Source organism: Anguilla anguilla, chromosome 3 (genome assembly GCF_013347855.1).
Source record: "Anguilla anguilla isolate fAngAng1 chromosome 3, fAngAng1.pri, whole genome shotgun sequence".
Taxonomy (NCBI): Eukaryota; Metazoa; Chordata; class Actinopteri; order Anguilliformes; family Anguillidae; genus Anguilla; species Anguilla anguilla.
In genome coordinates, this window is record NC_049203.1 from 37,673,173 (window position 1) to 37,691,099 (window position 17,927).

Here is a 17,927-nt window from a genome sequence, read left to right on the forward strand (position 1 = left end):
ACATATGAGCCAAGCCCATATGTCTGCATGATCCTTAAAAATCAATGCAGAGTGCATTACAAATATTTGAACTGATGTATAATACATTCAATTAATGCACTAGGCCTGTGATTTCCATGGACTATCTCACAAAGATGAAGATAAAAATAAAAACAAAAAGCCACGAACCCCATAGAAAATAAGCTTTGTGTTTACTGTCAAATAATGTGTGGGGTTTGCTCATTTTCATTTCATTTCATTATCATGGGTAAGAGATCAGAAAGCAGAGAATTAAAAAAAGGATATGCATCCTACACAGTTGCGGTAGCCCACCTGAAATCTGTGCTGTTGTGTCATTTTGTGTTCAGAAGGCAAATGCAAAATATTTCCTGGGAAATACATTATCATAAAAATATGTGTCTATGTGTGCGTGTACTATACACACAAAATACTACTGAAGTACCGCGTTTTTAAACCCTGATACTACACTCGAAATGACAAAAAAGCCTCTTTGCACACTCTTCACAAGATATCCACAACATTCAGCGTGACATTTACGCTCTATGTTCTGATTCCTCTACAAACTACAGCCTGCAACGTTCAGTTGCAGTCCAGGAGAAACCCTGTGTAATATTTCATCAGGCGGACCATGGCACAGGATCCACTTTACACCCTTCAACATCTTCAGACACGGCCTGAGGCCGTTTCAATATGCTTCCAGTCAAGAAAACGGACACATTAATGCAATGTACAGGTGATAAAACTAATAAAAGCACGGCTTTATTACACACAACCATTCAGAACTTACTCCATGCTGAGCAGACTTTACAATTTTTTAAAGACAAACACTAAAGCCTATCATTCTACTCGTACGAAGAGACAAATTAAATATGTATACAGGAAGGAGCAACTCATTCTTGTTCCAGGGCATAATGTGTAGGTAAATGTAAACAGACACACTACATACTACACGCATTCACAGGGAGGTTACAAAGAGATAGATGTACCCTCAGTAAACCCATTGAAGGAACTCGCGTCTGCTAGTGTCCGTTGCTGGTTTCATCCAGGAAGTGTGAATTAAGGTGGCTGTATATGTGGTCTTGGGGAACGAGGGTATTGCAGAATTCGCAGTACTTTGGGCTGGTGTTCTGCTGGAGGTCAGCGCTCCCCTCCAGTCCTGTGGCCTCACACAGCTCTGGGCTCCAGACGAGCTGTAGGGGAGAGAAACGTCTCGCTTAGTATCGCACAGTGTCTGCCTGGCTTACGTTTTCTCATATGTGAAATTCTTACAAAATCCTAAATCCTTTCATCGAAGGCAGAGAAACCGTCCCTCGCTTTGGAGTTAAACCAGTAATCCTCTCATGAATCGCTCTTACTGCTTCTCATTCTCCTGTGTTGAAAATTTTGCATTTCCTCACAAGTTTTATGAGTTCAGATAAGTTCACCTTGTTTTACCATGCACCACTTTGTCAGATACCCAAATTACTTACCTAACAATGGATCCAGACCTGATTTCTCTCAGCATACACTCCAAAAGTCGGGGCAACTTAAATCACTGGAAACTAAACTATCAAATTAAACATCTACTAATGTCCTTCAGCTCAATTACCATTCTAAAGTAATTCCTATCTGGAAAACCCTTAGCCTTGTGGTTACAGACCCGGCTCAAATACAAATACACCTTAGGCTATATCCACAATAGTCATAGAATATGGTTGGTAACCGCCGATTTTGATACTGCATGATTCCAGTGTCTTTCCTCCTGATGCCAGTTCCTTACAATTGTTAACAGGCAACAGTATGTCACTTCTGTTTTTGGTGCTGCTCATTTCAGATTCCTATGTCTTCGGTGACCTCCATGAGGTGGCATGAGAGAAACGAGCCAATGTATAAACCAGGAGACCACAGTATGATTCTCGCAGCCATTTAAACGAATGGGCAGGCAGTCCAGCGGTGAAGCTGGAGCTGCATTCTTCCCCGCCCACTCACATATATTTGTGGAACAGTGTAGGCTGGCTGGAGTACACCACTCCACATAGTAACCATAATCAATTATCATTAACATTAAAGGTGAGGACATCTCATGTTTCTTTAAGATGGAGCAAATACCAAAATGTATTTGGTTGCTGTGCTACCTCCCATAATCCCAACAACCAGCCTGGATTTTGAGAAGTTGTTTATGTATAGGAGTGTGGATTGGATTTCCAGTTCCTGAAGCAACAAGCAGAGCGATGATGCCACAGTCTTTACAGGGCCCCAGTAATAGCTCCATGTTTAATACTCTGATGTCCACAAAACTCCAAGTTCTATGAAGACAGTTTGCCATGTTCTCCATTGTTTTTTAGTTTCCAAATTTATTTTGCATTATCAATGAATTGATCAAACATTTTCAAGGCATTTTTGGGTGGTATGGTCTACTGGCAATGACTTCACTCCCAGATACACACTGCACTACCTGTTCCCAGTATTTCTCAGTATTTAGCAGCAGGGCAATATACACAGACTTATTCTCTTGTGATGTGTGTGCTTATGCCAATTACTGTTTGTACAGTTTTATCCCTTTGTAAAATGGCTGTATAGGTAGCCATTTCAGTTAAGCAACGAACAGTATGTGCGTTTATTCAGGGTAATGACAGCGATGAATGTTGCAGAATGTATTTAGCAAGTGAAATATTATTACCTGACACCGATTGTATTATACTATGAGTAAAATTTAAATATAAATAAACTTCCACTCAGTTGTATGGTTTAATGATCAGTAGTTCAAATTCTTAAGAATACAACATATAATACAGCTGTGCCACAACACAAAATTACAAGAAATGTTTTTTTTTTTTTTTTCTCGATTCTAAGATATGTCTGATTTTCAGTTGAGTAACTATTTAAACTTTTCTCACAATGCCATAGAAAAGCAGTAGTCCCAAATCTTCACTTTTTTACCTATAGATCATACCATGCCGCCCCTTTATGTGCTAGAAAGCTTGGGCATAAAGAGACATCGCTGTACCCATATACTGAATGGGAATGTACAGAAATAAACGCATAGTAATAGAATGTGAGTGGATTTTATGAAAACATGGCATTCTGCATATTTAACAGTACGTCTAGCAGTTCATAGTGAAACCAACATTTAATAGAAGCTTTCTTTACATTTCTCTCCCTTTGACCACCAATATTTTTTCATAAAACATCCACTATTTTAAAGGGCACATGTGATGAAATTCACACATTTCAGTGTTTTGCATGGGTTCTAGACTCTACTGCAGGAGTGTAACATTGTGAGACTTGTGAATTTGTTTGATAAGAAGTTTTAGGTGTAGCTGATTTTAGTAATTTGCCTTTTGAAACTGACACATCTGAAAAATTGTTTTTCTACATAGAAAACTGACTTTGCTGGAGTCTACCAATCATATTTTACCTGCTAATTTAATAGCCCCAGTCCTCTGCAAGCGGGGACCACTCACGTTTATGTTGAAAATGGAGCAATGGCTACGAAGGGTGCTAGCTGTGCAGTTTCAGACTGTACATTTAAAAACAAATCTTTACACCAGCTCCCTACAAATCTAACTGTCCAAAATCTCAGCTTAGCACACAAGTTCTTGTTTGGTCAGGGCACTTCTCCATAAGCAACATTCTAAATGAGATGGAGTGCAATGCTGGGTTTGCCTCCAAGCCGTACTAAAACCAGTTCCAGCTATTCAAGACCCAACTGCAAACGTCCAGCCTGTAAGTCCTTGTGCTTTACCTAACAATTTCCCTGATCACTGCCTTAAGTTATTGATAGCTAATCATTTCCAGATGCAACAGCAGTGATACATTTTGTTTTGTCCACTGGGCTTCAATACATATGCGATACAACCAGACATGGATAGTTACATGATTTCCCTTTGTGCTAAGGTGTTGGCTGGATTGAGTTGGACATCCACAAATTATTATGGGAATGTACGTCCCAGAAATATTTTTGTCAGTGGTGGTATCATGGAAATCCAATATAAGAAAAAGAAACAATATATTGCACACAATGTAGTCTGGCAGTTTATGTTTTTTTTCTCCTCAGGCAGTAGAATGTAGTAGTAGTAGTAGTAGTGATTTTGACTTTATGTTACACTTGACAGATGGATAAAAAACACATTTACATTGAAAACAGGTTGCTATAGTAAATGATAGCTAGTTAATAAAAATTACTGGACTATACTTAGTGGACTAAAGTTATTAAGCAAGCAGTTCCTTACCAAATCAAGTTCACTAATGAACTGCAATACGGTAGTATGCTTTTGCGAAGGCCTGTGTGGACTGGTCTGTCATAAATTGCCTACTTTCAGCCAAACAGGTAAGTGAGCTCTCAGCCAATCAAGTAGTGAGCTCATGAATATTAAAATGCACCACAAAAACAACTTGTTCTAATATGAGGGGAGAAGGGTGATGGAAAATAAATATGTACAGACATTTTCATAACCTTCACATATTTACTTTATAATACTACAAGAGTTAATACTAAAATTGCAAATAAAACTGCTGAATGGAGACCCATTTTGAATGGTCACTGGGCTATTTAAGATATGGCCTAATTTCAATGAGTCATTTCTTAAATTTGATAATTTGACAGATGATTTTAATAACCATGGACTACCTAAATAAAATAAAGGTAATATAAGCACTGTATGAAAGATAAACACTACTGTACATTTGTTTAATTACTGCTCGTAATCATTGCTTTAAAACATATTAAGGATATTGATATTGCATTTTTACACTGTATTGAAATTGTGTCTGTGAACAAATCTCCCTTTATGCAGAAGCCATCAGTATCACTACAGACAACATTTGCAGATTTTTAAGCTGTAAATAATCTGTGGACTGTATCCTCCCACAAGTGACACAGGGGTCTTCTATACAGACTGTCTGAGGAAGGAGGAGAGGAAAAACCATAATGCTTCAATAGAGAATTCTAAGACCGTATCCTCTGGTGTATTCTGATAGGCTACATTTAGAAAGCACTTGCTATTACACAAATAGATGAGTCAAGTGGGGAATTTCAAAGGCAAGAAAAACATTTTTGCGGGAAAAAAACCGACACAATCCTGGATACCACCATCAATGTAAGGAGAGCAGACAGTCTGCTCTCCTTTCATAGTTTTTGCTTTATTCAGACAGATAGAAAGCAGAGAGGGTAGTAGACGAGGTTATGTGCGTAATCAGTTCTTTTTCGATTCCCTACTCGATTCCTGGCCTGATAACTATTTTGTTTGGTTTTTTTTTTGGGGGGGGGTGGGGGGCGCGATTTTAGCAACTATTGGAAATCGCATTCAGTCTTATCATAAATACTCTCTTTTTAGGTTACACCAAAAGATTAGAAAAATAATGAACCAAAAAAAACTGTTTCTTCATGAAATAAGGTTAACAGAACCAAAGTAGCAACGATAACAAATCAACAATAATACTTCTGAAGGAAAATTAACTGTGACATTTCCGCATTCTCTCCTGGCTCGTATTCCCTTGCTGAGCTCTAGTGAAGTGTTTTTGACGTTCGTCGTGGCTGGGAGGAGGAGGAGGAGGAGGAGGGCGAGGGGTGGCTGTTGCTGCCAGACAGTCTAAAATGGATATGTTAAAAAAATATTTGTAAACTTATCAAAGAAAGTAGCTTATCTGCTACGCTAGTGACACGGTAGCTGCTGAAGCCGAGTCAGCATGGGCGCTGGCAGCCGGAGCAGGCGTAGCGCTATCATTAGGCGCAGCGCTATCGAAGACGGCGCATTGTTTTAAATTAACGCCGCGCTGCGGCTGCAGGCGTTTCATCGCGCCGCTCAGGTGTCCTGCCTCACAGGTGACAGTCTTTCGGAAGACACTGCATTTAGCTGCGTTTCTATGAGTTTCGCTGAATGGAACACAGACGTTTTTGTTCTCTAGGCCATAACGGTAGCTAGCTATACGCAAGCAGTAGAAATAGCGAAGAAGAGACGCTGAATGGCCGACGTCCAATTGTCGCGCTTTGAAAGCAAGTTAAATGCTTCAGCAGCTGTCAAACTTGTAGGGATGAGATGTTTTATTCTGACTGAATAAATGTGACAATGCCTCAAAAAAAAAAAAAAAAAGACATGGGAACCAAAAGTTACCATTCTTAGTAACCACCCCAAGTAACAGATGGAGAAGGGAGTAGAGCAGAGAAAGTGGTCAGCCGCCCTTGGGACAGATGCCACCAAGGCCACCATCAATGATGCCACCATGATTGTATATATTTTCTTAATACCCTTAAGAAATATTGGAAGCTTAATAAGTCATGAGAATGCAAACTTTGGGACAAAGGTTACTTTTTACATTCTTTGTGCCATTTCTGCTGGAAAGTACACAGAACATGAAAGATCAGTTACGCTTGCCCCCGAGGCAGAACTGGTGGGAGTCACTCGTGTTAAAAGATAAGAAGGTGCAAAAATGAATGGGTTTGTGATGGACCTCTACTTGGTGTAAATGCCTGAGTAGAAATAATTTTTCAAGGTTTAAGTCTGTATCACCGTGGTCTAACTCAACCAACCAAAAGACCGGAAAAGACCTACTGTGGATGATTGAATTAGGCCACGGCGCTACAAACTTAAACGTTGAAAAATGATTTCTACTCAAGCATTTACACCAAGTAGAGGTCCATAATAAGTAGAGGAAGCCTAATTCAACCTGCCAAAAAAAAGGGAAAAGGCCTACTGTGGATATTCTGCAAAGAACAAAAAGAAAAACTCCTGCACCAGGTGGTGGGGCTCCACAGGGGAATTGCAATAGTCTTTGCTTAGCAGGCTTCAAACAGCAGGACTTGCATGGGATCAAGGTGACAAGACTTAAACCACAGCAACGATATGATCTTGCATCGATCCCATTCTCTTGGGACGGTTGCAACTGTCTTTGGAGACGTTTTCTTGTTGTGGTTTTGTTAAACCCAAGCTAATATGGTACTTGTTTAACAACAAACAGGTTTTGCATGCAGTTCAATTAAGGCTGGGTGGAGTTCATGATAACTGCATGCAAGCTGACCAATTCATTTGAAAATATAAAGATGTGCACCTATTTAAAGCGTTAAAAAATCACTACAGAAACACAGAAATCAAATTCCATTGTTGCTATTGAAATGAAAAATAAAGAAAATGTCACATAATTTGTCCAAATCCAAGGACACAACATCTGAAACAAATAACAGTTAACTATAGCCAATACCTGAAATTTGAAACTATATAGCTGTGGCATGAGATTGTAATACATTCCATAGCTGGTTGGTGATGGCAGGTTTGCTTTAACTTTCAGTGAAACAAGGTTTTACGAAACAGTGACAATACAGTTTCAAGCAACTTTCAAATTATATATAACTCTATATCTTGCAGCAAGGATTGTACATAAATTGCTGTGTACCCTCAAGCTACTGCCAGAGAAAGAGTAAAAGTCAGAGTAAAAAAATATGAAATACAGAGTAAAAATATGAAATACAGAGTTCAATGATACACTGCACACGCAAGTATTTTGTTCATGTTGATACAGTATTTGCACAGGAGATAGGCAGAGCTATCTGAGCTCATTAGCTCAAGTTCATTTCGGAAACTCACTGAATTGAAATGGAATTGACAGCATGCCTTCTCATTAGGCCATGTCTTGGAGAGAGAGGAGTGTTTTAAATCAAGCCCCGAATGCATTAATTTAGGATTTTAATTAAATTGAACTGAATAGTCTTAAGGCTGCCATAGCCACCCACCAGTGTAAAAGTCTGATATGGGAGTGCTTCCATACTTCCATGCACATTTCTCATTCTATTGCATCCTGAGATGAAGAGTAAGTACACAGAGTTGGAGGAAGAGAACTGAGAGAACACAGCAGCTGCATAATTACAATGCATTCTAATCTAGCGTATACAGCAACAGCATTCTATGGGCAAGAAATATTTTAAACTATTTACATAGATTAACACATGGTAGCTATACGTAATAGACAAAAACAAATTTACTCATAATACATAATAACACACCAGAAAGCAATAATTGCTCATCATAATTAATATTAAGGTTTCCAAACTAAATGTCCAACATGCAGGTGACGCTCCTCAGAACTAGGGGTTGTGTGACATAGAATGCTGGGAATTGTAGTACAATGTCAAGGTGTTTAAACCTCAGTCAATCTATCAATGTTTTGTTATTGCACCACGAGAAAACAAGGGTTTCAGTTCTGGCCTCATGCCTAAAGCAGTGAGCCATAGTTTAACAAAAACAAGTGTGACCGATTTAACTATAGCAGGCAAATGTTGAACAAGAGACTGAACAGGTCACTTCTGAGTCTTCATTTAAAGGCCAAAACAGTTCCTGCCTGCAATACCATCAGGGGAAGTTTGAGAGCTCAGAAAGCTAAAAGTGCTGCTGCCAGTTAAAAGTTATAAAATTTTGGGCACAGTGAGATCATGTGATCTGAGAGTACTACTTCAGTCATATGGGGGAATGAGATCACTGTCCAAATCATGTGATGCCATGTCTCCCATCGAGGACAGAAAATTTTAAATCGCATTGGATTTGGGACTGATACGTAGAGATATGTTGCAGTAAATTAACACTAATTTTTGCCTGCGATTTACCAGGAACAAAACAAATAATTTCAGGTTCAAACCTTGGGAAGGTAAACAAAGACAATGGCAAATGAAAAAGACCCTCGCTGATACATTTTGTTTGAAGGCCTAAGAAACATTGTTTCTCTGCACTGACCAAGAACTAGGTTTCTTCAGCCATTTCCTCTGGGAAAATAGGTGAAGTTTTATTATATTCATTATCACCATCACTCGCTGGTTTCACAAATCCTACCTCACTAGCATGGCACAACTGTAGGTATTGTTTATAGACTTGTCACACGACCAAAATTACATCCCTGGTGAGATATGTGAATGTATATGCTCCTTCTTTCATATCCTGCCACACAGAACAAGACAAACATCAGACCTTCTGTCCTACCCAAGTTTCGCTATACAATTACAATGCTGGGGGCAAATGTGGAAATGTGGAAATGGGGAAACCTCCTTTGGTGCAAACTTCCAGTATGATGGTAGTTGAGCAGTGCTGTAATGGAAACTCGGAGGGCCTCAACACAACCTTTTCCATTAACATTCCATAAAAAAATGTTAGCTTATTCGTAACTGAGGTGAGCGTTGAGTTGACGCATGACTGAGATAGCTGCAGGGCGATCACTGAAAAGCTGTTCATCCTGCAATTTACATACAATGTCGCGTGACGCAAACAACAATCTTGATCTTGAACGATTCTACTACATTCTGCCTTCAATGTGTCCAATTATCTTTTCATGACAGGGGAGTCTTTAACACATTATTATCGAAAAAATTGTCAATTATCTAACCCCTAGGCCCATGCTGTTCAAAGTTTAAGCGCCATTTCAGGTTTCCTTTCTCCTTGTTGCTTTTAAACCAGTACCACAACACTTTAAAGCGAGCTTCAAATCTACCCGAAACGTTTTAATTTTTCATGTGCGGTTTGTGAGTTTCGACACGGGGTGCTAGTTAAGAGAAAACACACTCCGAAACACGACGGCACCGGGAAAAGAACAAGCGAGGAGCAAAGAACTAACATGTAACGTAATAGAATGTGTGTTTCACAGCTCCCCAGGCCCATGACAAGTTATGAATGAAGCAGCATAATTAAGTTTGATAAGATCAAGTACAGCCGTGAAACAGAGATATTTGAGAACGCAAAACATGTATGAGGTTTACATTCATTGTTCCAGAGTGTTTTTTTAGATCTCTGGAGCAGTAAGCAAAATATAGCCAAGAACCATTTAATAACGGCAAATAATAAAAAAATAAAAAATTTCAGTGCGGATTTTTCTGCCATTCCTTTTCCTTTGCTCCCCAATGGTGTTGTATGTTATTTTTTTCTTGTTTTTAATCTCCCAAATTGTTCTTCATTTAAATTACTATTAGATACAACAGATTTGTGACAGACAGGTGTAAAGCTACAGTCGTGGGATGCTGCCTAAGGATTTATACGCACACCACATACGACACATAAGGGAAACACACGCTTCATGTTAGGCTTACCTTCTGGGGACCTCGAATACTGTCCGGGTTGAGTGGGCTGGAGGGAGAACCAGGTGGAAGAAGATCGTACGGGAACCTGCCAACCCCCTCGTCTGCCACTGCGGGGACCACGACAACCATGGCCGGCCCTTCCCTCCTCATGGCCGCCTCAATGTGTTTCTCTGGGGTGCTGTTCAGGAACTCGTATTCGCTGTCCGTGGACGGCGGGAACTTGACGCTCAGCTTGACGAGGGAGTCCATGAAGTCCCCGTCCTCGGGGCTGGCGCCCCGGGACGCCAGGGACGCGGTCGCCAGCTCCTCGCCCCGGACGGCGGACGAGAAGGGCCCCTCCGCCTGCGCCGCCGTCACGTCCGTGCACTGGATGGGCATGGAGAACTGCTGATCTGAGCGACAACCGAAAAAGCTCACCTTCACTCACGAGGCCTTCAGCGCCAACAACCAAAACAAACGGGAGGTCAGTGCAGGCTAAAATCCCTCAGTCTGGAAATAAACACTAGGTCCAACATAGGACTCGATATAAATGCAGTGCACAAGTCACGGTTCTATTTTTGTATGAGTCCTCATTTCAGAAATCTACCAAACTCGAAATACTGTGTAAGAACTTGAAGGGAAACACTTAATTCAAGTGAAATGCTTTTGAGACTGATTAAGGCATGATGAAATGGAGTTAATGGAATAATTGTTTCTGTAAGGATAAGGAGAACACTTTCTTGAGTAATTACTGTTGACTAACCAACATCGCACAACTTTGCCAATGAGATAATTAAACATATTTACTTCAGTATTCTATTTTAACACAGGTTAAAGGATGTAGTTCAACAGAGCAATATAGCACCAAAAAAATTGTTGTGTTACAGGTGTTGTTCTGCTTAAGAGTTAAGAGTTTTTCTAGCACAGCAAAAAAGCAAAAATATATCATTATTTTCAGTATGTTATGACAATTTGAAGTAATTGTAACTCAACCTTTTTTTCCCCTCATAATTAAATTAGTGTCAGATTTGGTTTGCATTCAGGTTAAGTAGACGTTCGTCCTAAGCAAGCTATTACCACAAGTCAGTGCAAAGCAGTTCCTGAAAGCCTTAAGTGACAAATTAACGGAGGAAAAGCTGCAAAATTACCATTCGCCGAATTGTTTCCTGAACATATTTTTCTCAGGTGATCCTTCTGTTTTTTAGCTAACGTCCGGATCAGGAAGAATTTTCCCTGAAGTTCACGAAACGCATCGAGAACGTCTTTGCTGAAGAGGAAGAGAACAGAAGTTAAGACAATCCTTTGCTTGGGGAAACTTTAGCGAGGCTAATGTTGCAGAGGAGCAAGCGAGCGGCGCGTACTTCTCTGTGTGAGAGGGCCTGGGCAGGCCGTGTGGAGACACCACTGCAGCTTCCAGGCAGTCTTCCCCCTAAAGCAGAACGAAGCCACAGGAATTAACCACCACCGGACACGGAATTCAGAACAGAGAATTGTGACACCCGCTACAATGTACCTCAAATCTATAAACTACGCAGAAATTATTTTGCGCCAAAAAAAGAAAGAGAAATAAACAAACAAAATGGCACAATTACACTGTGAACATGCGGGGGGGGGGGGGGGGGGGGGGGGGCAGAGAGAGGGTGACAGGAATAAGTGTGTAAACCATTTGCACTTTGTGAAATATGACAGTTGCAACAAGAACCATGACAGCCATTGCTGTAGTCACGCATAAAGCATGATTTAAAAGTTTGGAACAAAATATGTCACAATAAGTGTGGCAGCGTCTCTAATGTCTGACAAACCAGAATCAGTCCGAAAGGCAATTACAATGGCTTTCAGAATTTTATAATTCATGGAACTCAAAATGAAAAGAGCTCCAAATGGTCTGTTTTCAGACAAATATCCATGAATTTATCAGTTGAGGTTTTTGTTATAAAACTTCAGATCTCAATGACTGAATTGGATACAAGTGAATATTGCTCCTAAAATTGTTTAATGTCAACAAATATATTTCACATAAAGGTCTCCATGCGTATTTGTATTCATGTTAGTACTGTAGATTGATTATTAAAATATTGGGAGTCTTACAACTAATGCAAGATGTTTGGTTTCAATTCATGAATATAAAGAAGTGAAAGAGTTGCAAGGGCACATGAATATATGGAAACACCAACAATACTTCCAAAGCTTACTGCATGTATAAGTGTCTGGTATGCACATGTGTGTGTTTTATGAGCGTTTGTATGTGCGTGTGTGCATGTGCGTGTCAGCGAGAGACAGAAAGAGAGAGAGACAAAACGTCCCTCTGAGTGCATAATACTTTTTCGATCTAGTGAACATAAGAATGCCAATGATTTATTCAACAATGCACATTGAAGTGGCATGTGGTAGTTTACACACCCTACTAAAGTTGATATTAAAAAAAAAAAAAAAACTAAAAAAAAATCAAAATCTCATGAACTGAATAAATCTCCACAATACCCAAGCCTAGAAAATGCCACTGCTGCACAGAGCATGGCGCTTCAAAAAATGTTCTGATCAGACTTTCATCTGACAGGGAAGATGTTGTACTAGAGTGCCACCTACTGACCAAAAATATGCATTTTGTGAGAGGCTTGTATGCTGTACCACCTTTTTTCCTGCCATCTCTGAACTTAATTGCTGAATTGCGTTTGAACACTTCTTGACTATTATGACATCAGTGATAAATGGCATGGCCATTCCGTGGGCCCCACGCCTGATAACTGTTACTGTAAGAAATATAAGCCCGGAGAAATGAGACTCTTTGTGGAATGAAGAATCGCTCTTCTGTCAAAGCAAAATATACATCATACATATACTGGAGCTCAGAGAAACCCACAACATCTCAGCTTTAAGGCTTGTGCTGCCAGTAATAATAACTAATAGCAATAATAAATACAGCAATAATATTAAGAAAAAGAATGAAGAAGAATCAATTTGCCAAGCACTTCTCATACTACTGTGAAAACAATATAAGTTTAGTGAAAAAGTAAGTAAATGTAAATAAACAAATATTTTTAAATACAGAGTACACCACATACAGTAAATGAACAGGAAAGAAAAACAACAAACACCTCATCGAACACAGCCATTATGAGCAGCTTTATATAGTGCAGTGCTCGAGAAGGGGTAACAAGACACACAGTATGACACATTAGGGACTGGAACAGGAAGGGGCTTGCACTGCATGGAGCTGGGCTGTTTGCCTTCCAAAACAGCACTGGAGAAACTAACCGTTTTATCATCATCTTCAGAAAATCACTGTTTCCCAGATACACTGCACAAAACCAATAAGAACTAGCCGTGGAAAACATAGGATGCAGTCACACAGAATGCGGCAGTGACATCAAACCTGTTTTCTCCCCTGGGAGACGCACGGCATGCCGTCTGGGTGCTGATCAGAGTCTGATAAGGTTTCTACTTCCTGTTTCCTGAGACCCGGCTCACAACTTTTCCCCTCCACTGAGAAACAAAAGCAACAAACAGCCCCCATAAAAAAGAATGAGCACACACTGTTGCTACTGTCATTTGAAATTTTCTATAGCACAAGAGCTGGTTAAAATGAGAGATATTGTTAAACATTGATGTGCAGCATTGCTGTGTTGCATCATAAGAATAAGAACAAATGGGCAGACCAATTGGCTTTCTGTGAATATGAATGTTCACAGAAATATATAAATATATATATATATATATAAGAGAAAATACAGTAAATACTAACCTGAAGTGTGCTTTGTTGCCAAATTCAACTGAGATTTAAGGTTAGAAATTAGCTGGTTTTGGTCCTTTATCTTTTGTTCAAGTTGTTGGGTGTATTTTTCATAATATTCTGTCTGCAATGCACAAAGATAACACAGATTTGTGAAATAACGGTAGGGCAGACACATCACATTATCATAAATACAAAATAAACAGACTTGGTGTGGCTTCTCTTTCAATGACAGTAACCATGCCAGCTGCTCTAACTTCCTCTTAGCTGTCTGAGGCAAACTGAGGCTGGGCTTGGCATATGTGGATGAGAGATCTGGGGGGGGGGAACAAATACCCCTGAGCAAACCTGTGCATAAACTAATTCCTCTGTGTAGTGACTAACCATAGTTATTAAAGATCCTACATAGTACTACAGTAATGGTTTCCTAGACAAGTAGAAATTTCCCATTTTAAATATCTTTATTATTATTATTATTATTATTATTATTATTATTATTATTAATAATAATAATAATAATATCCATCTTGGCAAGGCTGCATTCAAAAGTCAGAGCTTTACAACACATTTGAAAGAGAGGTTTAATTTAACCAAGCGATAAAAGTCTGGACTCCAGCTCCAATCAGCCACATTGTGAAACAATGTCACAGTTGGCCTTTTGAATGTATTCGTTGCGTGGCTCCACTTCAAAAAACTACAGTGCATCACCTGGTCAGGTACTATGCCATGGTACTGCCTGTATAAACACACTGCTCCCTTTATTAGAGTGCCCTGAGATTGTACATGAATTATATGCATTGTTATTATTAAGTTGCTTCCTCACACAATGTTCTACACTTTTACCTTCTGCTGGAGTTCCTTTTTAGCGCTATCTTTCTCGATAGAGGCTTGTCGAAAGGCTTCGAAGGCTTTCTTGAGCTGTTCTCCAATATTCTTCTCCATGCTTTGCACTTCAGTATCATTACTGACACAGCTGTCATGAGCCCTGCATTCACAAACAGTACCAGTTATACCAGAGCCATACAGAAATGGCCTCTGGCTTTCTACGCATGTTTTTTTCCCCCCTGTGTTTTTGTGAGCATATCAGACATACTTTTCCAGACTCCAAAATACCTAAATTGTAAACAGTGCCGGGCTGAACCAAAAACCAAAAAGTTTTTTGACGTACATTTACAGTCTTGCGGGAGATTAAGTATCTTTTACTGAATTGTTATGGCTATATTGGTTATCAGAAAAGGGAAAAACCTGCAATTAGCACCTGACTGTGCCTTTCCAAATTAATAGCTGGATGAGGAGCCACACATAATGATATTAAGTGAGCACCTTCTATGCCATGGGTACCATGAGGCATACACGATGATATTTTTGATATATATATTAAGGAGACAATATCCAAGACAATAAATGGGTAATTTTTATAAGCCTCCCAGACATGAATTTACTTGGACATAAATTAGTTTCCTAATAAAATGCCACAGAATCCCTTTTCAAACATGTTTAAAACTAGTTGCGAAAATTAAATCAAGTGTTCATATATGTATGTTTGTATACGTAAGTGGTATTAGCCATTTGTTCAATTAATTTTGGTACCCCAAAATTGGGGTACTATGTATAAAAAGGGCCGCAATTCCTTCATGGATCACCTGACAAAATTAAAGCTGACAGTTTTTATTTTAACCTCATATTCACCGTTTCATTTCTAATCCAAATTTCTAATTTCATTTCTAAACAGAGCCAAAACAACAAAAATTGTGTCACTGTCAAAATACATACAGACTGTAGATTATGTATCTCATACATATACAGTGAGCTCCATAATGTTTTGGACAAAGAAGTTTTTTCTTTTTTTTTTGAATTTGTACTCCACAACCTTTGAAATCTAACAATGCACGTGTGATTAAAGCGCATATTCTCAGTGCGTATTAAAGGGTATTTTAATACATTTTGTTTTCACCATGTAGAAATAACAGCACTTTGTATACATATCCCCCAATTTTGGGACATCATAATGTCTGGGACAAGTGGCTGCACAGGTGTTTCTGATTAGTCAGGTGTGTTCAATTGCTTCTTTATTTTGAGTATAAGAGAATCCAGTGTTGATTCTAGGCTTTTGATTGCCTTTGGAGTCTGTTATTGGCGTTTGTCAGCATAAGGACCAGAGTTGTGCCAATGAAAACCAAGGAAGCCATTACGAGGCTGAGAAATATGAAGAAGAAAAAACAGTCAGAGACATAGGCCAAACCTTAGGTTTACCAAAATCAACTGTTTGGAACATCATTAAGAACAAAGAAAGCACTGGTGAGCTCTGTCACAAAAAGCCTGGTGACACCTGACACTGTTCTTACATCTAATCCATAGACTAGGTCCTCAATAGCCGAATGTTTGACAGTATTAATAAAATATGAAGCAATTAAACATGATAGCCTACTGTTCTTCATGCATCCTGCAATAGGTGAGTTGTTGAAAACACACATGTTATAAAGCCCAACTTGAAAACTGAAAATAAATAAACATTTCAAACAAGAAGCCATATGATGGACGTGCTTGTTAAAATCTGCGAAGTATTTTCAAATCTGGGATCAAAACAAACTCTTACCGACACAGACAATGGAGAGCACATGATAGAAATATCACCTAACAAATTGCACAAAGCAAGTTCTTTAATCTTCTTAATCAAACAAAAAGAAAATTGTGAATAACAAACAATATGAAATTGGAAGGATCGTGTAATAATGACGTTCAAATAATTTTGCACTAATTATCTTGTGTAGCTAAACTACTTTATAATCGTGAAAATATCACAGGATACGAACTGACAAAAAAGTGTGTGTGTGTGTGTGTATGTGTGCCCGCGCTTGTATTATTTGTAGAACTATTTTTGAAGATGACAGAAAGAAAATGTTTTATGATTATGGACAGATTATGTTTTTCGTAGGCTTTAGCCTATCGACAGTAAATTTGGCTAGGTTACGCATATCACTAGTATTCTGGCCAAGTTCAGTAAGGTTACTAAATAACCAGGAAGCCACTCAACAATTCATATCACGTAAACAACTTTTTCCGTTCAATTTCCTACATTCTGAGTACTGTAACGTTAACATCATTAATTTATAAATCTAATTAGCCTACATCAACTGAACGAAGATGAGATTAACCTCATCCGCTTTGCGTGCTAGAAGTTGAACGTTTAATATAAATAAACGTGTTCAAATGTAAGGCCTTGCCATGATATCCTCTAATACAAAAGCAACCCTATAGCTAGCCTAGCAAGCGACTAGTTAGCTACACTATCGATAACTTAAAGCTAATTACATTGCTAGCTAGCTAGCTCTCTCTATACAGCTCTTCTAACTTTCGTAACTAGCAAGTAAAATACTGGACTAAATATTCTGAAACAAACATTTACTGTATTAAAAATATGCAAAAGTGCAGTTTCGTTTTCTGGAGTCGATATGCGTTATCGTCTCATACTCAAGTAATGTAAGTCACTACAGACTTCTAGCTCAGTTGCCGGTTCCCCTATAGTAAATGGGAACACTAACCAGCTATAGCTAACGATATCTTACCTTAAATCGAAAACTCTCAACAAGATCTACATTTATTCTGTCTTTTGACACAGCGACAGGTTTTGAATCTTCAAGTTCAACTTTTTTTAGCACAAGCGGGAGAGGAAACTGTATTTCGTACAAATGTATATTTTACATGTTTATAATGCGTTGGGAACTTCCCACGGGGAATCCCCCTTACGCCGCTGACTTCCGCCTTGCTGGAGCCTGACCAATCAACATTTTAGTAGCTTACTCGAGCTTAAGAGGTCGTCGTCTGAGCAGATGAACTTCTGTGCACCCTACTTTGTGCAGAAGAACCTGTCAAACCAACTGTCATTTTACAGCAAGTATTTATCATTTGTAATGTGCATTCTCATTCACAGTAATATTAAAACGACTCGCACACAGCTAAATGTAAAGTGGGGGCCCTCAAAACGATAAAAAAAATAAAAATGTATGCTTTACTTCTGCATTTAGAACTAATGTGGGCCCCGTGCAAGTGATTGAACACTTGTCCTTGCATAAAGTCACATATTTGGTGGTTTCCAGATTTACAATTCAATACCATTTCAAATAAATAAAACAATAACTTTATTTTTTTTTTTAAACAAAAAAACAACTGTTATATCTGGTCATTTAC

General features: G+C 38.9%; 1 protein-coding gene across 1 annotated transcript; it reads right to left on the minus strand.

Moving 5' to 3' along the window:
• Positions 1-728: 728 nt before the first annotated feature.
• On the minus strand, positions 729-17,491 carry tank (TRAF family member-associated NFKB activator). Its single transcript, XM_035411147.1, has 8 exons — positions 17,306-17,491; positions 14,583-14,724; positions 13,752-13,863; positions 13,383-13,492; positions 11,371-11,438; positions 11,158-11,276; positions 10,040-10,422; positions 729-1,190 (listed from the first exon to the last, which is right to left on the minus strand). The coding sequence occupies exons 2-8, from the start codon at positions 14,679-14,681 to the stop codon at positions 1,020-1,022; spliced, it is 1,062 nt and encodes a 353-aa protein (XP_035267038.1). The 5' UTR covers positions 14,682-14,724; positions 17,306-17,491; the 3' UTR covers positions 729-1,019.
• Between the last annotated feature and the right edge of the window lie 436 nt (positions 17,492-17,927).

Coding starts and splice junctions, on each gene's coding strand:
- tank (XM_035411147.1), bottom strand. CDS start 14,681: ATGGAGAAGAATATTGGAGAACAGCTCAAGAAAGCCTTCGAAGCCTTT. Junction 10,423..11,157: donor AGGAAACAATTCGGCGAATG/GTAATTTTGCAG, acceptor GTTGTCGCTCAG/ATCAGCAGTTCTCCATGCCC. Junction 1,191..10,039: donor GTATTCGAGGTCCCCAGAAG/GTAAGCCTAACA, acceptor TCTCCCCTACAG/CTCGTCTGGAGCCCAGAGCT.